This window comes from Lampris incognitus, chromosome 1 (genome assembly GCF_029633865.1).
Source record: "Lampris incognitus isolate fLamInc1 chromosome 1, fLamInc1.hap2, whole genome shotgun sequence".
Lineage (NCBI taxonomy): Eukaryota > Metazoa > Chordata > Actinopteri > Lampriformes > Lampridae > Lampris > Lampris incognitus.
In genome coordinates this window covers 107,258,380-107,282,417 of record NC_079211.1, presented here as the reverse complement: position 1 = coordinate 107,282,417, position 24,038 = coordinate 107,258,380, and the positions used below count along the sequence as shown (strand labels likewise).

General features: G+C 45.1%; 1 protein-coding gene across 1 annotated transcript in view; it reads left to right on the top strand.

Annotated features, from left to right (window-relative positions):
• malt1 (MALT paracaspase 1) overlaps window positions 1–23,476 on the top strand; it is a 33,113-nt gene extending 9,637 nt beyond the window's left edge. Inside the window, exons 4-17 of the mRNA XM_056295871.1 lie at window positions 1,437–1,584; window positions 3,142–3,320; window positions 5,767–5,863; window positions 5,963–6,010; window positions 6,487–6,510; window positions 6,610–6,654; window positions 13,940–14,143; window positions 14,537–14,714; window positions 15,205–15,276; window positions 15,393–15,520; window positions 15,949–16,098; window positions 16,575–16,732; window positions 17,550–17,675; window positions 19,971–23,476. Coding sequence (XP_056151846.1) covers window positions 1,437–1,584; window positions 3,142–3,320; window positions 5,767–5,863; window positions 5,963–6,010; window positions 6,487–6,510; window positions 6,610–6,654; window positions 13,940–14,143; window positions 14,537–14,714; window positions 15,205–15,276; window positions 15,393–15,520; window positions 15,949–16,098; window positions 16,575–16,732; window positions 17,550–17,675; window positions 19,971–20,486 — 2,073 coding nt within the window. The 3' untranslated portion in view covers window positions 20,487–23,476. The remainder of the gene's footprint in view (window positions 1–1,436; window positions 1,585–3,141; window positions 3,321–5,766; window positions 5,864–5,962; window positions 6,011–6,486; window positions 6,511–6,609; window positions 6,655–13,939; window positions 14,144–14,536; window positions 14,715–15,204; window positions 15,277–15,392; window positions 15,521–15,948; window positions 16,099–16,574; window positions 16,733–17,549; window positions 17,676–19,970) is intronic.
• Window positions 23,477–24,038: the final 562 nt, after the last annotated feature.

The window sequence follows — 24,038 nt, the reverse complement described above, 5'->3', positions numbered from 1 at the left end:
CGATGAGAAAAGGAACAGAAGGAATAACATAGTCATCCCGTATGTTTCTGGGGTCTCTGAGAAACTCAGGAGAATTTTTAACAAACACCGCATCCCGGTATACTTCAAACCCAGCAACACACTCCGACAAAGACTGGTTCATCCCAAAGACCATGTACCACACACCCAAAAAAGCAATCTGGTGTATGCTGTACAATGCAATGAGGATTGCACTGACCTATACACAGGAGAAACCAAACGACCACTACACAAACGGATGGTCCAACACAGAAGGCCAAACTCCTAAGGACAAGACTCCACAGTTTATCTACACCTAAAGGAGAAGACACACTCCTTCGAGGACAGCAACGTACACATTTTGGACAGAGACGATAGATGGTTTGAAAGACGGGTGAAGGAAGCCATCTATGCGAAACTGGAAAAACCATCCCTCAACAGAGGAGGAGGTCTGCGACACCACCTATCTCCCACTTACAATGCCGTCCTTTCATCTCTACCCAGGAGACTCAAGAAGCCTAGCCTCCAAGAACAACAGTCAGTCACTAACGGCTCCAACGACTCATGACCACTGAATGGAGCACTAACGAAGTCGAAACTAACACCCCCAACGACCGTCGCTGCTTAACATCGGATCACAAAGAGCCATGCACATCAATAGCTCTGATAACGACGGGCGTTGCTAAACATCGGAACACAAAGAGCCATGGACATCAATAGCTCTGATAACGACTCCAAAGAGGATAAATATCTGAGTTTCATCACCAGCCAGTCAGACTAGCTTGGTCTAGTCAGAAAGGCACGCACTGATGAAGCCTCTTGGATGAGAGGCGAAACGTCTTCACGGATATATACCGAGTCTAGTTGCACTTGATTCAATTCCTTTGGATAACGAGCGTCATCTACCCGGGTTTGAAATCAGAGTTGTCCTTCTCCTAGATTGGCTGCCAACCAAGGCTAATGAGTCCAATTGACCCACCCGGTTATACCGCCGGGAACCTGGTCGCCCCCGCAGCAGACTTTATAAAAAACAGGAGGTACCATGAGACGGTGCTGCTGCGGACACATTTGCGTAGGAGCGGCCATATGCTAAGGTCCCGATGGACCCGCGGCGATCACTACACCAGGAAGTGAGAGGCCACCGCACCGCTTCACATTCCTTTTGGCAAGTAGCGCATCTGGCCCAATACTCGCCACCAGTTAGGGATACAGAGCGCTGACACAGGTTACTCTGTAAACATGCACAAAATTTAGTTATAAACACTTTATTGTCAGTGTTGCTACAGCTTTGTCTTTTTTCCAACAAAAAAACGGGATTCTCATTCTGTGAAAGGAGGGTTGCAAGTGCCTCTGCTGTTCTGACCGGAGTCACGATGTCAGGCCTTCCCCTCACTATGAATTGTGTCACTTAAATGTCATTTACATTTTCCAAACCTCAGATGCCTAACGGCTCCTCGCCAGACCTGGTGATAAGCCCTGTGTGTGTGAAGGATGCAGGTTTTTATATCTGCAGGGTCAACTGTGGGGACGCCTGTGAGTTCAGCAAGTGGGCTCAGGTAGACGTCCTGGATGTCGCCACATCTTATGGTGAGCAAGAAGGGTCCCATCTGTCCGGTGTCTGTCTGTCTATCTCTGTCTGTCTGTGACCGTCTATCAAATAAACACAAATGCATTGAACGGTTTCCCAATTTATACTTCCTTTGTTATACATTTCATTTCTTTCTTTTTTGCCCATAACTCTTTTTTTTGGGGGGGGGGGGCTTTTCTCCCCAGTTGTATCTGGTCAATTACCCCACTCTTCCGAGCCGTCCCAGTCGCTGCTCTACTCCCTCTGCCGATCCGGGGAGGGCTGCAGACTACCACATGCCTCCTCCGATACGTGTGGAGTCGCCAGCCGCTTCTTTTCACCTGACAGTGAGGAGTTTCCCCAGGGGGACGTAGCATGTGGGAGGATCACGCTATTCCCCTAGTTCTCCCTCCCCCCAGAACAGGTGCCCTGACCGACCACAGGAGGCGCTAGTGCAGTGACCAGGACACATACCCACATTCGGCTTCCCACCCGCAGGCACGGCCAATTGTGCCTGTAGGGACGACTGACCAAGCCAGAGATAACACGGGGATTCAAATAGGTGATACCCGTGTTGGTAGGCAACGAATAGACCGCTACGCTACTCGGACAAACTTTTGAATCTTCTTATTAACATTGTTTTTGTTGTTTTTTTTATTATTATTATGCCAAGCAAATGATGTGGCTTAATACAAAGTTGTCAAGATGACATTATCATGTTCAACTCGTTTCACAAGCAAGTTTGGCCGGGTGCTGCATCTTCTAAAAAATGCAAGATAAATCTAAATCCAAGACGTCATCCTCATTCTCTCTTTAGCCACATAAACATTCCAGGTAAAACTCCCATCCTCATTGTAGATTTATAAGCCTGCCAAGTGTTTGTAGAGTTTATCTGTAGGTGATTAACTTGTGATGCTACAGTACTTTGGCAGAACATAAACCAGACATTTGGCACCCTGGTTTCATTAAAAGAAAAAAAAAATTGATTGTCTAAAAGACAATTTTTATACGGCAGTACAGTGGTTAACACAGTCGCCTTGCAGCGGGGGGGGGGGGGGTCCTGGGTTCGAGCCCCCGGGGTGGTCCGGCCTAGGGGGTCGTCCCGGGTCGTCCTCTGTGGAATTTGCATGTTCTTCCCGTGTCTGCGTGGGTTTCCTCTGGGTGCTCCGGTTTCCTCCCACAGTCCAAAGACATATAGGTCAGGTGAATCGGCCGTACTAAATTGTCCCTGGGTATGTGTGTGTTGGCCCTGTGATGGCCTGGTGACCTGTCCAGGGTGTCTCCCCACCTGTCGCCAAATGACTGCTGGGTTAGGCTGCAGCCGCCCCGCGACCCTGAGAGCAGGATAAGCGGTTTGGATAATGGGTGGATAAAAGGCAATGATAGTGTTTGGTTTACCCCGAATGTTAATGGTGTGCTGCACCCATTCTGCTACACTGGACATGCAGTTAAATTGCACCACAACGCAAAGTTGAAACAATGCAAATGATTGACTACTTTTCCCTCATTTTGGGTAGTTGATCCAGTCATGACTTTCATGTTAAACATAATGTGATGATCTGCTTTGGACCCAGCAGGTCAGAGCTACCATTCTCTGGAGAGCAGCGTGAAAGTGGTGATCCAGCCCCAGGCTCAGCAGGTGCTGGCGGGGGAAACACTGCAGCTGGAGTGTGGAGCCATGGGAAGACCCATCCCTTGCTACCAGTGGTACAGGAATGGAGTCCCTCTCCACAATGCCTCCAAGAGGAAGCTCGTGGTAAGGGGGGGAAGGATGGATGGATAGATAGAGGGGTAATTTTTTTCAGGGAGTAAGTTCTTTTTCCACAGACAGGTTGTGTCACGTTGAACACAGCAGATTGAACTCAAAACGCAACATACTTGCGATTGATTTGTCTCTGTAGGTAATGAAATCGGTCACAGAAACCTCCTGTACGCCAGACGCTGAAGTGTGCCTTACATGCTTGACTGCATCTAAATTTAATGGGTCTTGATCACATTTACGTTCAACATCGCATGAGGCCGTGCATTAAAACGGGATTTCTCTCTCCTTCGCCAAACTGCAGAATGCCGCACAAGTCAGTCACTTTTCTTGTGACCAACTGTTTAAAATGGATAAAAAACACTCTTGTCTTGCATGTTCACCCCCTACAAGTGTCCTGAAAATCTGTTTTTTGACTTATATGCTTCCACCCAAGCTGGCTGACACGAGTCAGATTCGCATGCGTTTGTTGGTTAGAGCCACAAGCTCAAATTTATTTTGTATAAATTTCATTATGTTTGTGTGATGTCTATTATATGTGGGCTGGAAGCCTACAGTGTTTGCTATTGTGGCCAAATACAAAAATACTCTGGTCACTTGAAAGAAAGAGCACTCCTGTCAACCTACATCCACAGCAGGTGTTAAGAGGGTCATAGGTCATCAAACCGTTCAACATGTTGTGTGTGTGTGTGTTTGTGTACAGATGAATATTATTGAACCCCCAAAAGTAGTTGTTTGAGGAAAACAAATTTCAGACAATAGTCTCGTAACTAGCTTAGAGACATTGGTTTAGAGACATTGGTTTTTTCTTTAAAAAAAAAAAATCACATTTATTTCTGCTTTTGAAGATTCCAGAAACAGGGGCATCCGGGTAGCATAGTGGTCTATTCCATTGCCTACCAACACGGGGATCGCCGGTTTGAATCCCCACGTTACCTCCGGGAAGCCGGATGTGGGTATGTGTCCTGGTCGATGCACTAGCACCTCCTCTGGTCGGCCGGGGCGCCTATTCAGGGGGAGAGGGGGAACTGGGGGGGAATAGCATGATCCTCCGACACGCTACGTTTCCCTGGTGAAACTCCTCGCTGTCAGGTGAAAAGAAGCGGCTGGCGACTCCACATGTCTCGAAGGAGGCATGTGGTAGTCTGCAGCCCTCCCCGGCTCGGCAGAGGGGGTGGAGCAGCAACCGGGATGGCTCGGAAGAGTGGGGTAATTGGCCGGATATTGGGGATTGGGGAGGAAAAGGGGGAAACCCCCCCCCCCACAAAAAATGATTCCAGAAACAATGGTGGTCTTTAGAAGAATACATGATAGTGGAGGCTAAATGAATGAGTCATTAGCAAAGGCTATCACAAAATCAATCCATCAGACTATTAATTTAGCACATTTTATGATTTTATAAGAAGGACAAGCAGTCTGCATAGAAAATAGGCGCACATGTGTGAAGAGGTTGATAAATGACCACAGTAAAGTGAGCGACGACAACAAATCTAAGTAGACACACCACTGGCGTAACATATTTATTATGGGCCCTGGTGCAAGCAACCCTCGTAGACCCCCCCCGTCTCTCTCACTCGCTCACACACAAACACTACCACTACCATAGGTGGGTTTAGTAAGTAATTTTAGTAATTTATTTGTATAGCACCTTTCACAGATATACAATCACAAAGTGCTTCACAGCATAAAATATAACAAATAAAATAGAAATATCAAAGTAACAGACAAAATTTACACAGATAAGTTATTGTAAAGGTCAGTACGTCAAAGATTGGCTACACTTCAGAACCACGGAGAGCGGACGCACCACGGACAGAGTTCGGAAACCTAAACAGACGGTCTCTAAATCAAATCAGTCGACAAGGCAATGAAACAAGTCAACAAAGCAACTAGGCTGTAATATAGCTAATAGCCTTGTCATTCGACAGTAACGGGAGCACACAGACTCAAAACCTGGTAGATTGCATGGTTTGGCACGCACGCAGCACACATTGCAGCTTTCCTTTTTTTCCTTGCTCTCCTTCCTCTTTTTACATCCACTTGTATGTGTGTAACTCATGCTTGCTTGCTTGATTTTATTTTTCTAACGTTACTTAGGTAGGCTAGATAGGTAAATGATATTGCGCGCGCTGAACAAGCTATCATCACATGCTCAAAACAGACACGTAACATTGGACTAGGACAATGCATGCAGAAATATTGACGGGCCCCCCCTAGCGACGGGCCCTGGTGTCACTGCACCGGCTGCACCACCTATATTTATGCCAGTGAGACACACGGCTTGGCGGATTCAAACAACTAAAACATTCTTTGAATGAATGTATTTTGTGTTAGTAGCTACCATTCAGCAACTCCTGCTGATATTTTCGAGTCATGTTATGATCCAGGATAGCAGAAACATTACACGCTGCGCCTTCTAATGAGTCTCTGCACATTCCAACAGATTCCGAATGTGGCGCCGGAGCATCATGGGAAGTATCGCTGTGAGATCAGCAGTAACAGTGAGAGAGTCTGGACCGGCGAAGTTGACGTCGTAATCGGTACGTCACGCTCTCTTTTGTCTCGAGACCACATGTACTACTTGTTAAAATGGAATTACGATGGTGACGTGGTTAATTGCCTTTGTTTTTGACTGAAAGGACCAAGGATTTCTATCCAGTTTTCAGGGGCAATGGAGTGCTCTGAAGGTAGAGTTTAAAGAACGAACTCAATACAGGGGGCAAATATGAGGCATCGATATTGGTATTGGTAAATATTGGTAATGGATATGTTGGTGCATGCAAAGGTTGATAATGACTGATTTGCCCTGGTGACCTTACACAGAGTTGTTCCTGTCACTGCATGCGGGTCCAGACCCACACTTAGTATTCCTTCTTTTCCAAACCATCAGAGAGTTAGACGGGTTCGACGTTCAGGTATTGCATGCGTAGGTTTTGATTTACTTTTAAATCGGGCCGTTTGAGGGTGTTGATTTCGACGAGTCACCGTTCAGATTTAATCGCCTTTTTAAAATGGTGCCCCCCTCTTGTTCTCCTTTATTAGCTGCTCACATCTGACTAAACACTTCCGTTGAAATCAACACATTTTTTTTCCTTTTCTAACCCAAAACCAACAATGCTCAAGCTGACGTGGTGGTAATCTCCATGTTGTTTTGTTTCCCCAGATGACTTTTATGGCCTGGAAGCAGGTAAATTACATTCTACTCATTCAGTCTTTCTACAAAACATTTCTTAATCACATCCTATTTTCTCATAGTGTTTCTTGTTGTGTTGTTGGGAAATTTTAGGTGCCAGTGAACTCCTACTGAATACTGTTACAGAACAACTAAATGGTAAGTGCTTTCCATTGAACACCGTTTAAAATTGGACTTATTTTGTTTGTTCATCTCTACAATACCATGATCTTTGGGAGGCAGAGTCATTTTAGTCATTCTGGCACTTGGTTTTGTGAAGGATTTGCTAACACTAAAGGTTATTAACCTTAGCTAGCAACCCAAACACGCATTTTTTTCCATTGGTCCCAACAGCAAGTAAATTACAGTACACATGATCTGCCAGGGAAACTGAGAACTGGGACCACATTCAAATTTTCTTCTTCTTCTTTCGGCTTGTTCGCGGTTTCCCAGGGGTCGCCACAGCGGATTTGATAGTTTCCATCGGTAGCCTGTGAGAGCACAGCACCGATGGCGGTCTTGTCAATCTGCATGATGATTTGGCAAAATGTTACATCGGATGCCCTTCCTGACACAATCACTAACCCTATGGACCATATATATATGTACACATATTGTGACAACCTTGGGGTCAGCCCAGCTTCCGCACCATGGCCAGCGACCCAGCACAGCCCAGAAACACACCTGTACCCACTTCCCCCTCAACGAGAGGGAGACTGAGCGACACACCTGGCCCCAATCGGAGGCTGATGAGGAGCCCCAGGATAAAAGGGAGCCAGAGACAGCCACCCGGGGGGGGGGAGAGAGAAAGCTATAGTTGTGTTGGCTGCCTAGCGTACGAGCCAACGAAGACAGGAGCCAGCCGGCTCAGACGAGGAGTACTACTCCTGCTGAACGTTTTCCTTTTTTCTTTTGCATAAATGCCCACAGCGGGCTCAGCTTGCCGACGGTCTCCGTTTCGTTGTTGGGTCGGGTGCTAAGTTCCCCCGTGGTTGTCACTATATATATATATATATATATATATATATATATATGGACACATGGCACCACATTCAAATAAACTGACTAATATCCAAGTCACATTGTCTGAAAAGACATCCCAGACCTGTGAAGACTCGATTCTGGATGTGAACCTTGATGTGAAAAGATGTGAAACTCCTGGCTGTATTTTAACATCAGATGCACAACAGCCAGAGACACATTCCAATCATGCTCATTCTTCCCATAATGCACTCTTGTTTTCTCTTGTTTTCTATATTCTCATGTACTTTATAGAAAACTTTTCATGATACAGTTAAGTTGGGGATCATTGTGTAATTTTTTACTTATTCTATAATACTTCTACATATTTGTGAGTCTTCTTGCCTCAGATAACAGTGTGATCAAAAAAGGGACAGCAACAACAAAAAAGATGCCATTATACATTTCTCCAAAAAAAAACCAAACAGAATTTATTGATATACATAAAATAATCTTTGAATTACAAAAAGGTCAGGAGAGCCAGCCAAACAGAAAAAAAGGAGGGGGAAACCACTTGAGCAACATGCCCATCAAAACAGGAAAACATAACCTGACAAACAAAACCTGAAAACAAGGTGTCGCCTTCCCTGAAAGGAAAGCAACTGATGAAAAGATCAAGACATAACTGGTAAAGTAGTGCTGCACATGGGGCTGCTGTTCCCTCCATCCAGCTCTTCACATTTTCCACAGCTGTCCTGTTTTAATACCAAGTGATGAAAAATCAGCAATCCCAGGGGGGCGTCCGGGTGGCGTGGTGTGGCAGTCTAATCCGTTGCCTACCGACACAGGGATCAGCAGTTCGAATCCCCGAGTTACCTCTGGCTTGGGCGGGCATCCCTACAGACACAGTTGGCCGTGTCTGCAGGTGGGAAGCCGGATATGGGTATGTGTCCTGGTCGCTGGACTAGCGCCTCTGGTCAGTCGGGGCGCCTGTTCGAGGGAGAGGGGGAACTGGGGGGAAATAGCGTGATCCTCCGACATGCTACGTTCCCCTGGTGAAACTCCTCATTGTCAGGTGAAAAGAAACGGCTGGCGACTCCATATGTATCGGAGGAGGCATGTGGTAGTCTGCAGCCTTCCCTGGATTGGCAGAGTGGGTGGAGCAGCGACCGGGACGACTCGGAAGAGTGGGGTAATTGGCCAGATACAACTGGGGAGGAAAAGGGGGGGGGGGCGGGGAATAATCAGCAATCCCTGTCAAATAGGTACCTGTGGAGAGAAGACACACAGACATACACCAACAAAATACCACGCAAGAGGGCACACATAACACTCTGATGGTTTGTAGTATTTTACCTTCTGTCCACCGTATCAGGCAACGGTTTTGGCATATTGGGCTGAGACGGGCAGGGCAGCAGAGGGGAAAACTTTAGCCAAAAAAGGGTGAGATAAGGTTCAGGGTTCAAGTTACTTTTATTGTCTCCTGTGGGAGAAATTGTCTTGGATGAGAGGACTTACTGCAAAAGACAGACATGTCACAACAATTTGTAACGCTGACCTCAATTAAAATAAACCCATCACACTATCCACTCCTCTCCAAAAAAAACCCAAAAAACCCCAACGTTATTAAACACTACTATTATTACTTTCAGCTGCACCTGTTAGGGGTCACCACAGCGGATCATCCGTTCCATTTCTTCCTGTCCTCTGCATCTTCCTCTGTCACACCAACCACCTGCATGTCCTCTCTCACCACATCCATAAACCTCCTCTTTGGCCTTCCTCTTTTCCTCTTCCCTGGCAGCTCCATATTCAGCATCCTTCTCCCAATATACCCAGCATCTCTCCTCCACACATGTCCAAGTCATCTCAATCTTGCCTCTCTTGCTTTGTCTCCAAACCGTCCAACCTGAGCTGTTCCTCTAATATATTAATTCCTAATCCTGTCCTTCTTCATCACTTCCAATGAAAATCTTAGCATCTTCAACTTTTCCACCTCCAGCTCCGCCTCCTGTCTTTTTGTCAGTGCCACTGTCTCCAAACCATATAACATAGCTGGTCTCACAACCATCTTGTAAACCTTCCCTTTAACTCTTGCTGGTACCCTTCTGTCGCAAATCACTCCTGACATTCTTCTCCACCCACTCTACCCTGCCTGCACTCTCTTCTTCACCTCTCTTCTGCACTCCCCGTTACTTTGGACAGTTGACCCTAAGTATTTAAACTGGTATGCCTTCATCACCTCTACTCCTTGCATCCTCACCATTCCACTGTCCTCCCTCTCATTCACGCATAGGTATTCTGTCTTGCTCCTACTTACTTTCATTCCTCTTCTCTCCAGTGCATACCCCCACCTCTCCAGGCTCTCCTCAACCTGCACCCTACTCTTGGTACAGATCACAATATCATCCGCAAACATCCTAGTCCACGGAGACTCCTGCCTGATCTTGTTCGTCAACCTGTCCATCACCATTGCAAACAAGAAAGGGCTCAGAGCCGATCCTTGATGTAATCCCACCTCCACCCTGAACCCATCTGTCATTTCAACTGCACACCTCACCATTGTCACACTTCCCTCATACATATCCTGCACCACTCCTACATCCTTTTGTGCAACTCCCGACTTCCTCATACAAAACCACACCTCCTCTCTCGGCACCCTATCATATGCTTTCTCTAAATGCACAAAAATACAATGTAACTCATTCTGGCCTTCTCTATACTTCTCAATCAACATTCTCAAAGCAAACATCAAATCTGTAGTGCTCTTTCGTGGCATGAAACCATACTGTTGCTCGCTAATCATCACCTTTCCTCTTAACCTAGCTTCTATTACTCTTTCCCATATCTTCATGCTGTGGCTGATCAGCTTTATACCTCTGTAGTTGCTACAGTTCTGCACAACGCCCTTGTTCTTGAAAATCGGTACCAGTATGCTTCTTCTCCACTCCTCAGGCATCCTCTCACTTTCCAAGATTGTGTTAAACAATCTAGTTAAAAACTCCACTGCCATCTCTCTTAAACATCTCCATGCCTCCACAGTTATGTCATCAGGACCAACTGCCTTTCCACTCTTCATCCTCTTCATAGCTGCCCTCACTTCCTCCTTGCTAATCCACTGATCTTCCTGATTCACTGTCCCTACATCATCCAACCTTCTCTCTCTCTCATTTTCTTCATTCATCAGCCCCTCGAAGTACTCCTTCCACCTTCTCAGCACACTCTCCTCACTCGTCAGCACATTTCCATCCCTATCCTTGATCACCCTAACCTGCTGCACATCCTTCCCAGCTCAGTCCCTCTGTCTAGCCAATCAGTACACGTCCTTTTCTCCTTCCTTAGTGTCTAACCTGTCATACAACTCACCATACGCCTTTGCCTTTGCCACCTCTCTTCGCTTTACACTGCATCTCCTTGTACTCCTGTCTACTTTATTAATCTCTCTGACTATCCCACATTTCTTCTTGGCCAACCGCTTCCTCTGTATACTTTGCCATACTTCCTCATTCCACCACCAAGTCTCCTTGTCTTCCTTTCTCTGTTCTGATGACACACCAAGTACCTTTCTAGCTGTCTCCCTCACTATTTCTGCAGTGGTTGCCCAGCCATCCGGCCACTCTTCACTACCACACAGTGCCTGTCTTAACTCCTCCCTGAACTCCATACAACAGTCGTCTTCCTTCTTCAACTTCCGCTATTTGATCCTTTGCAGACCAAGAAGAGGAAGCGAGTGAAGGCAGAGCCGTCATCCTACAGACCACCATCCAATGCTGCCTAGCTGCATTCTCCCCTGTCACCACCTTGCAGTCTCCAATCCCTTTCAGATCCCAATCCCACTCCCTTTCCCTTTCACTGTTAAATACAAGCATTCCAAACATACGTCTCAAGATTCACATCTCAATGTTTACATAACAAAAAACATTCATACTATTAATAAGTTACATGCATACATCTCTCACTGTGCATACTTCCACCCAAGTAGACAATTAGTAAGGTCCATGCTACAGCTGTCTGTTTGCCCCCTTCTCTCCTCCACGGGTAGCCTATTTATGAGTTTATAGCAATTGTGCTTACACAGTAAGGCCCTATACCTCTTTCCAGAATTCATTAACTCACTCTGAGAAAACAACACATGAGAAGGATCAAATAGAATCATGTCGGCCTGCTGAATAATGGACTGCTAAATTTGTTCCTGTGTTAATAGGATAACTGCAGTTTCATCTTTTCATTGAAAGCAGTTCGGTAAAGTTAGGTTGGCCAACATTGTCATTATTTCCAGCATTAATAGCGTTCATTAGGTGGAAGGCATATTAACAGGCGTTCTGCTCATAAAACAGGATTTAGAGTTTAATCACATTACAGAGATGTCCTTTCGCCTCAGTAAGGATACCTCAGTACTGTAGAGGCTACTTGGCTGTTCTTCATACCTACCCTGTGTCCCCGCCATGACTAAAACCACAATAAGGGAGCAAGCAGTTCTTAATCAGGAACAGAGATGAGGAAATAATGACTTGTTGAAATGGACAGTAAAGGTCGAGGCACACTGAGTAAATTGTGTGCGATTTACACACACTGACTCACAACATGTAACCAACATGTAAACATCTGCTCACCCTCTTTGTTCCACCTCTGATAGGATGCTATCTGTCCCTTCTATCAAAGCAACAAGTCGAGGTCCAGACTTTTCTGTCACCTTGCCCCAAAATGGTGGAACGAACTCTCTGGTCTCCATCAGAGCTACTGATTCACTACCTCCTTCAAGAGAGGCCAAAAAGCTTTCCACCTCAAAGCCCACCTTAAACCTTAAAACTGTCTCTGGTGGCAGTTTTCATTTACTATGAATTGCACCCATATGTAATTAAATGTGATGACTATTGGTGTCTACTATAGAGCCTTATTTCTACTAGCACCCAACAGCTTAATTGCCTGTTTTACTGATTTGTGGCAATGTAAATCAACTTTTTACTTTTGATTCTCTTATTCCCTGCTTCTTGATGCTCTAAGGCTGACATACACTAAAGGCACTTCAATGAGGTGCACTCTTTGTTGTCATACAGCTACTGTATAGTGCTTTATGATGTGATGCAGCTACTGTATAGTGCTTTATTATGTGATACAGCTACCGTATAGTGCTTTATGATGCCAGCTGGGAACAGCGCAGTTCAGCTGCTAATCGCTGACTCTCTAGTCAGTTGCTCTGGATAGAAATTGTCTGCTGAATGGGTAAAGGTAAATATTCCCATGAACAAATTTTACAAACTACCTGGAACTCTAAGAAGAATGTGTGATAAATTGTCAATTCCAAGGTAGACTGTAAGTGAGAGGAATGTCTTTATGCATGCTCAATAATCCAGGTAAGGATTTCACAGAAAGCTGAATTAGTTCATCCGGACATGATGTTTATCGAAACATTTCATCACTCATCTAAGTGACCTCTTCAAGTCTCAACTGACTGCAGGTATCCCATCCCCATCCTCATAAGGGATGAGGATGTGCACATCCTTTTTTTGGGGGAGGGGGTTCCCCTTTTTCTCCCCAATTACCCCACTCTTCCGAGCCATCCCGGTTGCTGCTCCACCCCCTCTGCCGATCCGGTACATGTGGAGTCGCCAGCTGCTTCTTTTCACCTGACAGTGAGGAGTTTCAACCAGGGGTACATAGTAGTGTGTGTAAGGATCACACTATTCCCCCCAGTTCCCCCTCCCCCCTGAACAGGTGCCCCGACCGACCAGAGGAGGGGCTAGTGGAGCGACAAGGACATATATCCACATAAGGCTTCCCACCCGCAGACACAGCCACTTGTGTCTGTAGGGATTCCTGCCCAAGCCAGAGGTAACATGGGGATTCGAACCGGTGATCCCCGTGTTGGTAGGCAATGGAATAGACTGCCACGCTACCCAGACACCTAATGTGCACATCCTTGATAGGGAGGAAGTGGTTTGAATGGGGAATCAAAGAGGCCACCTATGTCAAGTGGGAATGGCCATCCCTGAACTGAGAGGAGGGGGGGGCTAAGAGTACATCTGTCACCATCATACAATGCTGTGATTGCAACCATTCCCAAATCCTCTGTGACTAGTACACATAGCCATTGTAGCTCTAGTTAATGATCATGGCAATTTGCATATTAAATTGATGGTTGGTTTCGGTCATTATGCCACTGTATTGTTTATAAGGGTGGGGATACCAGTTGAGACTGAAGAGGTCACTTAGATGAGTGATGAAATGTTTCTCTCAATAAATGTTGTGTCCAGATGAACTGATTTCAACTTTCTGTGAAGTGAGAGGAATGTTTGATCAGTTTTCCACACTAAGAGTCGCACTAGAATGTGATTTAAATTAACAGGTAGACTGGTGTGACTCTGGTGTGTGTTTAAAAATTCAATAAGTTACAAATAAAGTTTAGTAGTAGTAGAAATAGAAATTATTTTCCTCCGTTGTACCAATAGTATGCCCTCATGTCTCCTCCATGTCCCGTCCCCAGCAACTGACAAGGTGGCTCTGCTGATTGGCAACCTGTCCTACCGGAACCACCCAAAGCTCAAAGCCCCCATGGTGGACGTCTACGACCTCACCAACCTCCTGCATCAACTGAACTTCAAGGTGGTGTCTCTGCTGGACCTCACCGAGTCCGAGATGAGGAACGCTGTGGAAGAATTCCTGCGGCTGCTCCACAAGGGAGTCTATGGCATGTGGCTTCTTAACCCACATTCAGTGTTAGCCTTGGGGGATTACGTCTACAAGTAGTCCATTATTTGTCCCTGTGTTAATAGAAACCCTGATAATCCCCCAGAGTATCACATTAGCTGACAGAGAGCAGAGCGATTTACAATGAATGCAGCCATAGAACAGTAGCTATTCTCTGACCACTAACTTCAGAATAAACCAGTGATATGACATCAACAGTCAGATCATAGTGCCCTAACCGTGTAGGTAACAAAACCCTCTGCCGTACAATGATTATAAATGACTGACTGTTAGAGAAGGTGTTAAGTACTGGCTAATTTTATTTCTGAGCTAGCAATTTGACAAGCATGTCTCTGAAATACTAATGTATCCAAATCAAATGATCACCTTCTAGGTTTGCTGTATTATGCCGGCCATGGATACGAGAACTACGGCAACAGTTTCATGGTGCCTGTAGACGTCCCGAACCCGTACCGCTCGGCCAACTGTCTGTGCGTGCAGAGCATCCTCAAACTGATGCAGGAGAAGGAGACTGGACTCAATGTGTTTCTGCTGGATATGTGCAGGAAGAGGTGAGCCCGGGGCAGATGGGAGCTTTGGATAAAACGTTGTCAATGTAAGGCATTGGGCATGTTCTCATCCACACTGACAGTAGAATGTGTGACAGTGGTGGTCCATGGTGGAGTTTATGTCAAGGAAGCCATATGTTAGAAGAAATAGTCACATGACAAAAGGTATAGCGGGTAGCATGCGAACATTTGTCAGCTGTTGTTGAAAATCTCTCTGCATTGTAAGATGGATGACTTTGTCTCTGCCTCGATTGGTGTTTACAATTCTGCAGAGCCATGTCTCAAGTATAAAGCTCCCTGGATGAGTTGCCAAAGCTGAAATGTCCAGCTTTTGGAATGGTCTGCCTTTTTGAAATTGCTCTCAATGAAAGTGAGGCCAGACCTCAGGGGAAAAGGTCTTGATCACGTCATGAGATTGGTCTGGTTTTTGAAGGTAATCCACTTTCATTTGGTTTATGGGAAACTGATACGAGTTATATTTTCTAAATTTCAGAAATATTCATGATGAGGCCACTCCAAATATTGTCTTGAAGGTCACTGCTAACATTGTCTTTGGATATGCTACGTAAGTTTTAAGCATTTGATTACAAGTCCAGTCTAAATCTCAATTCATATTTTTTAAGCAAAATGAGAACACATTCTACTTAGTATTTCTTAGTTATTCTCCATGATTCTTTTAAGTTGCCAAGATGCGGAGGCCTTTGAGCTGAGCTCCAGTGAGTTCACCAATGGTGTGTTTGTCAAGTTTCTGAAGAAGCGTCTCCTCGATGATGAGAAGATCACCGTGGTTCTGGACAGAGTGGCTGAGGGTAAGAGACACTGCTTCGCTGTCTAATAATAGGATTTCTTCTTCTACTACAGTTTGTAGCAGGAAATAAATATGATGAAAGAATATGAAAAAGGAACAGAAAAAAAAAGCGTTTGTGGGTTTTGGATATCAGGGGTGTGGGGTGTTTAACCCTTGAACTTGCAGCTCTATTTTTAATAGGCTGTACTTACAGGCCTTTATGTTTTATCGCTATTGCTTCAGTCATACTTTATCCATAATGCATGTAATGCTGCAGACAACTGTCTGTCGTTCTCCAAATTGGGGCTGTGTGTTGCATCCCATCCCCTCTCTTTAACTCTATTTCCTGGTACTCTGACATCTTAACTTAACAAAAATGCCCCTAACAATGATCAAAAGAGAGTTGTTTTTTTTCAGATGTGAATTTCAATATCCTTGCTTTGTGTCCAGATATGGGTCAATTTGATGCCACTAAAGGGAAGCAAGCTCTGGAGATCCGAAGCAGCCTATCAGAGAGGAGAGCACTAACAGATCCAATCCTGCCTGGTAACTGCGCGGACATCACCCTGGCACACAGTCGGCAATGGGCAAAGGTTCACGGTAAGATCCAAGCCCGTCTGCACACTCCTTAAGCAATTTTCATTTCACATTATTGTAGAATGAGACATGCCTCTTTTTTAGCAACCCCCCCCCCCCCACCCCACACACACACACTCACTCCCTCAGTCATGTACAAGCACATCTGGGAGCTGCCTTATTGCAAGCAAGGCACGCTCTGATTATAAATAAAAGATTTTCTAGATCACCAGGCAGAGACATCCACCATGCCCTATCAGGGAGGGAGTCAAGATTCTGTATGCCATTTTATTTCCTCCAACCTGATGTCCCCTGTTGCCAACAATAAGACACTTGGAGTCAGTCACTGCCCTTATTTCTCCCTCAAGTGACATGCATTTACCCAAGCCCCCACATACCCAAACCCTGTCAGTGTATGACTAAGTTACATGTAAGAAGTAAAGATTTTCAAGCTGAGCTGCTGTGAGAAGGCTAACGGTGGATTTCGTGCCAATCTGTAGAGCTGCCAGAGATTATGTGTCTGGACTTTGACTGTGGGGCTCAGATCAAGCTGGGCTTTGCTGCGGAGTTCTCCAACGTTCTCGTCATCTACACCCACATCATAAAGAAACCCAACGACATGAACTTCTGCCAAGCTCACGTCACAGACTTCTCACAGGTCAGCCTCTTGTGGGATTTTGGATCACATTTGAAAAGAGAGTTAGGTTTATGAGTGTTGTTTCTGATTTTCCCATCTTGTTTTTTTTAACCAGTGAAGTTAATTAAGTCTAGATACGGTGGTATCTAGGGCGGCATAGTGACACAGTGATTAGCGCTGTCACCTCACAGCAAGAAGGTCCTAGGTGCAAACCCCGGGGTTGTCCAACCTTGGGGCTCATCCCAGGTCGTCCTCTATGTGGAGTTTGCATGTTCTCTCCGTGTCTGCGGTGGGTTTTCTCAGGGTGCTCCGGTTTCCCCCACCATCAAAAAGACATGCATGTTAGGGTTAATACTCGTGTCTGTGCTCTTGACCGAAGCATGACAAGACGAACTGGAGTTGGTCCCTGGGCGCTGCATGGTGGCTGCCCACTGCTCCTAGCTACACAACTAGGATGGGTTAAATGCGGTGCATAATTTCCCTATGGGGATCATTAAAGTATATCAAAATCAAAAAAAGAAAAAAATCAAAAATATGTTTTGCTGAACAACACCTGGTCTCTCATATTCATATAGCTGCAAATCTGGGACCTTCCCCTACACAACCACTGTCTTCTGTTGTTGGTCATAAAGTGACCACTGGGAGAGTTAGGTGACCACAGAAGTGGTTGATCAGGGAGGGAGATGTTGAGGGATTTCAACTGCCAGTCTTCCATCACAAGCCTTCTATCTAGTCTACTGTCATCTCCCATTCATTCGTGGTAGAGTCCAGTCATTATGAATGGTCGTTGGGTTTTTCTTTTAACTCTAGCTAGAGCTTCCTCCCTTCTTCTCTCCAGGATCTTGACGTGGATCCGAAAGAGATGAACCGGAACACTCCAGAAGAGACGGGCATCTACCTTCTGTCCAGGATGCTGCCACAACACTGTCTCTACACCAGGCTGAGCTCCCTGCAGAAACTCCGGGTAAGACTGCTTAAATCCATGCAGACAGGTCCTCGCTGATCGTGGTAGTTCAACCAGATAAGTGCATAACATTTGGCCTCAGGCTTGATCGTGGTGACCTGACGAATATGGGTCAGGCTCTTTGCTGCATGTCTGCCTGTCCTCTCGCTGCACCCTGTATTTCTTCTCTATCTAGTTGAAAACAAACTGAGAAAAATGCAGTGTAATGATCCTGTAGGGTGTTAATATAAATACCGTTTGCCCATCTAGCCAACAGAGTAATGGGATTTGAACACTGATGGTAATAGCATGAGCTGTTGTCCCCTGCTGGCTCCTTCTCTTTAAACCTGAACAATAGATTGATTTATAATTGTCTTCAGGAACATCATATACTTTTGGCAGCTTCCCAGATGATGCAGGCACACAAATGATACACACACAAAAAGAAACCCACACACGCACACAACTATATACAAAATGCATTTGCATCCAGTCTACTTCATTTGATTGATACATTTTTTATGCACTTAAGCATAAACGATTAAAACCATTTGGACTTTTTTTAGATCATCCATGAAGAACATTATGCATCATATGCACTTTTTTTCCTTTTTTTTTTTGCTGTATTCATGTTGATGATTTCCTTACCTGGATTACTGAGCATGCATAAAGATATGTATTCATGTTATTTGCTATGATCTTTGCAAAACTTCTAAAATCACCTCAGAACGCGATTTACTTCTTAGTCTATCCTTTTTCTTCATTTGACACAACAGCCCCCATCTGGGGCTTTTTATGCGGCAGCAATTTTCCTATCCATCCTACCAGGCGTTTGGTTTATTTACTGAAATATTGGTCGAACCCATGAGCTCTCTTCTTTTACTCTTTTTCTCTTTCTATTTTATGCTTGTTTTTTAATTTTATAACAATGATATAATAAGGTTAATATTAATGATATACACTGATGAGCGAAAACATTATGACCACCTGCCTAATATGATATTGGGCCTCCGTGTGCTGCCAAAACAGCACCGACCCACCGAGGCATGGAGTCTGCAAGACCCTTCAAGGTGTGCTGTGGTATCTGGCACCAAAACATTAGCAGCAGATCCTTCAAGTGCTGTAAGTTGCGAGATTGAGCTGCCATGGATTGGACTTGTCCGTCCAGCACATCTCACAGATGCTCAATCAGATTAAGATCTAGAGAATTTTGAGGCCAGGGCAACACCTTGAACACTTCATCATGTTCCTCAAACCATTCCTGAACAATGTGTGCAGTGTGGCAGGGCGCATTATCCTGCTGAAAGAGGCCACTGCCATCAGGGAATACCAATACCAGGTGTTCCTGGCCTGCAGTGATGTTTATGTAGGTGACGCGTGTCAAATTGAGGTCCACATGAAAGGCCAGACCCAGGGTTTCCCAGGAGAACATTGCCCAGAGCTTCACACTCCCTCCACTGGGTTGTCGTCTTCCTACGGTGCATCCTGGTGCCATCACGTCCCCAGGTAAATGGCACACGTACATGGCTATCTATCCACGTGATCTAAAAGACCAGGTGTCCTTCTTCCACTGCTCCAAGGTCCAGTTCTGACAGTTGCATTCCCATTGTAGGTGCTTTTGATGGTGGACAGGGGTCATCATGGGCACTCTGACCAGTCTGCAGCTACGCAGCCCCATACGCAGCAGGGTGTGATGCACTGTGTGTTGTGACACATTCCTCCTGTAACCATCATTCAAATTTTCTGTGACTTGTGCCATAGTAGACCTTCTGTCAGTTCAGACCACACGGGATAGCCTTCGTTGCCCTCTTGCATTGATGAGCCTTGGGCGACCAACACCCTGTCGTTTGTGGTTTGTTCCTCCTTAGACCCTGTTGGTAGGTACTCACTGCTGACCGGGAGCTCCCCACAAGCCTTGACATTTCGGAGATGCTCTGACCCAGTCTTCCGGCCATAACAATATGGCCTTTGTCAAAGTCTCTCAGGTCTTTACCCCTGCCCATTTCTCCTCCATCCAACATGTTGACTACGAGAACTGATTGTTTGCTTGCCATCTAATCTACCCAGACGTTGACATGTGCTCTTGTTTGGAGATGATCATTATTTGGTTCACTTGTGAATGTTCATAATGTTTTGACTCATTGGTGTAGCTGATGATGATGATTTCTATCTATTCTCTTCACTTTCCTGTTGCTGCAACAATTTGATTTTCCCATGTGAGTTATTAAAAGTACATCTAATCCAATGCATGGCTTTTTGGTTATTTTTATTTCCTCTCATTTCGACTGTATTTCCTGTCTCTGCACTGCTATACAGGAAGAGCTGGTCTTCACTGTGTGCCTCCAGGGCACCTTCACAACCATGGAAGACGATCCGGTCCGCTGGACCAAAAGCGTCAACATTAGTAAGCCGCTGATCGCCAGGCTGGACCTGCACCGACCTGTGTGCCGGAACAGCTGCCTGCATACCTGTTTAATGCCCCACAGCCCCTGCAACAGCCCCTGCCACAGCCCCTGTCACAGCCCTGGTGCCAAGCGTCGTCACTACCTGGAGCAGCCACAGATCCACAGTTATGGCCACCTGTCCCCGCACTGCCTCAGCCCCTACCTGGATGTCTACGAGCCCCTGCAGGGCGCGGTGGGAGGCTGTGTGGATTCCTTCTATGATAACCTGGGTCAGTCTCAGTATGAACCCTCCTATTGCTCCACTACAGAGACCACAGGGTCTCCAGGCAGGCCCAGCATCCCCATAGAAACAACTGACGACATGAATGAGCTGCAGACTGTCTTTATCAACAGTCTGCAGTTCGAGCACCAGTCAGACACTTACTGAGTGTTGACGCCTCATAGAGAAGACCTGGCAGTGTGTCTGGTGTTGTATCTGGACTACTTGTTGTTGTTCTTTTTTTATTTTCAAATATTCCTTACACTGTTTAGATTCTTTGACTGACATTTTTTTTACAATCAACCTACTTGTATTTTAAAGACTTTTTTTTCATACAGTTCCATATATTTTTATGTAAGTTTAAAACAATCTATTGCATTTCAGTGAATTGCCCTGTTTTCACCACATGTGACTGTAGCGTTCCAAGTTGTACACTGTAAGAAAGACTAGTAGCATTAACCGGGCACCAAAGGGTTGTTTTTTAAACAAGTAGGCACAAGTACAACATCCAACTGTTTTCCACCCATTTATAAAGACTCGGTATAAATTACAACGTTCCTTTTTCAAATGGCCCTCCCAACATTTGAAGATGACAAACACACTAAACTGATACTATACATGCTATCTTGAACATAGCTAAAAGGAGAAATTTGCAACTTTTCTCCATCATGAAATAGTTCTTTTATTCATCTGGACTATGGATTCGAGTTATATAACATCTTCACCATGGTTGTAGACATCCTGCAGTTTTTGCATACCGCCGCTGAAATGTTTGGACCGGGTAGGGTGAACACTGGTGCAGCAGTAAACACACGTGTTGGAAACATCTCCAACAGGAAACAAGATTGAAACGTGATGTAGTGGTGTTTCTGTTGGACAGATGATCCATATTACTGTACAACAGTGTTGGGATACAGTTTGAGGAAGTTTAGACTGCCTGCGTTAACTTTGGCCTGAGGTTACAAGGCAAAGGCAAGGCAAATTTATTTATGTAGCACATTTCAGCATCAAGGCAATTCAAAGTGCTTTACATAAAACATGAAAGGCATTGAGAGAAACAACATAAGGCAATAAAAATACATCCATCCATCCATTATCCAAACCTCTTATCCCGCTCAGGGTCACAGGGATGCTGAAGCCTATCCCAGCAGTCATTGGGCGGCAGGCGGGGAGACACCCTGGACCAGCCGCCAGTCCATCACAGGGCCAAAAAAGACATTTAGAATCAAATAAAAAGAGAAGTTACAGTGCAATGCAAGATGAAAATCAAAAGCTTCAAGCCTTATTCAACAAAAGGCAGTGGCAAAGAGGAAGGTCTTCAGCCTCGATCTAGAGGAACTAAGAGTTGCAGCAGACCTGCAGTTTGTTCCAGATATGTGGTGCATCAAAAGTGAAAGCTGCCTCTCCATGTTTAGTTTTGACTCTGGGGACAGAAAGCAGACATGTCCCAGATGACCTGAGCGGTCTGGATGGTTCATGGTGTAGCAGTAGATCAGAAATGTATTCTGGCCCTAAACCATTCAGTGCTTTATAAACCAAGAGCTGAGTTTTAAAATCAATTCTTTGGCAGACAGGAAGCCAGTGTAGCGACCTCAGGGCTGGAGTGATGTTGATCCACTCTTCTGGTCTTGATAAGGACTCGAGCAGCAGCATTCTGAATCAGCTGCAGCTGTTTGATCCATTTTTTAAAAATTTTGTTTTAGAAAGACCCGCAAAGGCGCCATTAAAGTGGCCGAGTCAACTGAAGATAAATGCATAGATACGTTTTTTCCAAATCCTGCTGATATGTTCTTCAGGTGATAGTAGGCTGACTTTGTGATTGTCTTAGTGTGGCTATCTAAATTCAGGTCTGAGTCCGTGACTAAACCAAGACTTCTGGCTTGGTTTGTGGTTTTTAACATTACCGATTGTAGCCGAGTGCTGACTTTTAATCATTCTTCCTTGGCTCCAAAGACAATTACTTCAGTTTTATCTTTGTTTAATTGAAGAAAATTCTGAGACATCCAATCATTGATTTGTTCAGTGCACTTACTCAGTGCTTGTATGGGGTTATAGTCCCCTGGTGGTGACGAGGTTGGGGACTTTTTACTGCTGAGCTGACAGCACGAGCCACAATGGCTGCTGCACCTTGTTCGTATTTCAAGAAAATTCGTGTCAGCGGGTCTGTTTCTCCCTTCCTCCTACCTTATACAATATCAGAGCACTGTCCTACCGTAATATTGACCATGTGTCCTAACAGAATCATCACATCATCTCAAGTGGACAAAATAACTTAATGGAGAAACGTTTCACATTGCAGCTTAAACGTGCCCTCGTCCAACACTGTTAGACAATCCCAAACCTCCCGATTCTGTTCTTCCCTGCAGCTTCCTCAGAAAGTGACGTGATGTTCTATCGATAGATTAGGAGGAGACTTTCTGTTGCTAGACTGAACCAAAGTAAAACGTAAATGTAGTCTCCACTTTGGCTACTTATCTTGGCTACCTGTATTTTTCACCAGCCTTATTAAGAGTAATTGCAAAGCTGGATGTGGCAGGGAGTCCTTGTTCTGTTTGGACTTGGAAAGGCCCCTATTCACATAATCCATGAATACCCAAGTGCAGCCAACAGCCAGCCAGTCGGACCAAGGTGTAATGATTTTCTTTCTGTCGATGCAAACCATATTGTATGTAAGAACCTTTCTGTTTAATGCGATATCGCTTCACTTCAGTCCAACATCTCATTCATCCCTCCTTCACTCCTCCCTCACATCACGGAGCACTTCTCCTCAGCTTTGTTCCTCAGCTCGGTCATCATGGCTGATGCCTTCTCTTTGATCCGGTCCATGTCCATGTTCTGCATCTGGCCCAGGATGGAGTCCCTCTGCTCCTCCTCGGTCATGTTCTCCTCCACCATCTTCAGGAGTTCCTCGCATACATCGATTTCATCGCTGGCCATTTGGAGATAGGCTAGCATTAGTGCACAGTTGTGATTGTAATGTCCAAAAGGGGATTTGGTTTACAACGAGGCCCAATACACACAATAGGCTTACCTGTTATCAAAAGCGCAAAATTAGGGCTGTCTTGATATTAGATTTTCACTACACGATTATTTTGCCCAAAAGAATTCACAATTATGATATTGCAATATCTATGGAAAATTTGAAAAAAAAATGCAATCAGTAAAATTCATCTTTAACTTTGTTTATCGTGCATTTTGTCTCTTTTTTGGCAAATGAATTACACTCAAAATACGAGTGTAGGGAGGTGGAGAGAGAGTCTGTAAACATAACTTTACAAAAGCGTACAAAAAGAACACTTACACTTAATGGATAGTGAAAAGGCAACCAGATGAACTGATGAACAAAAGATCCACAAGGCCTCACATCTGTATCAATACAATGTCACCTGAAACAAAACCACTCGTGGGGAGCAGGGACAGAGAGTTTGTGTGTGAGACCACAGACTGACCACTAACCATCTGATATACTGGGATTTAATGTCTACTGACCCAGGTCCTTGCGTCATGTTTTCCTCTCTCCATTTTTCATGACATGATTTTGTGCGGCAGCTTTCCAAGATTATGTTAAACAATCTTGGAGAGGATGCCCGAGGAGTGGAGAAGAAGCATACTGGTACCGATTGTCAAGAATAAGGGTGATGTGCAGAACTGTAGCAGCTACAGAGGTATAAAGTTGATCAGCCACAGCATGAAGATACAGGAAAGCGTAATAGAAGCTAG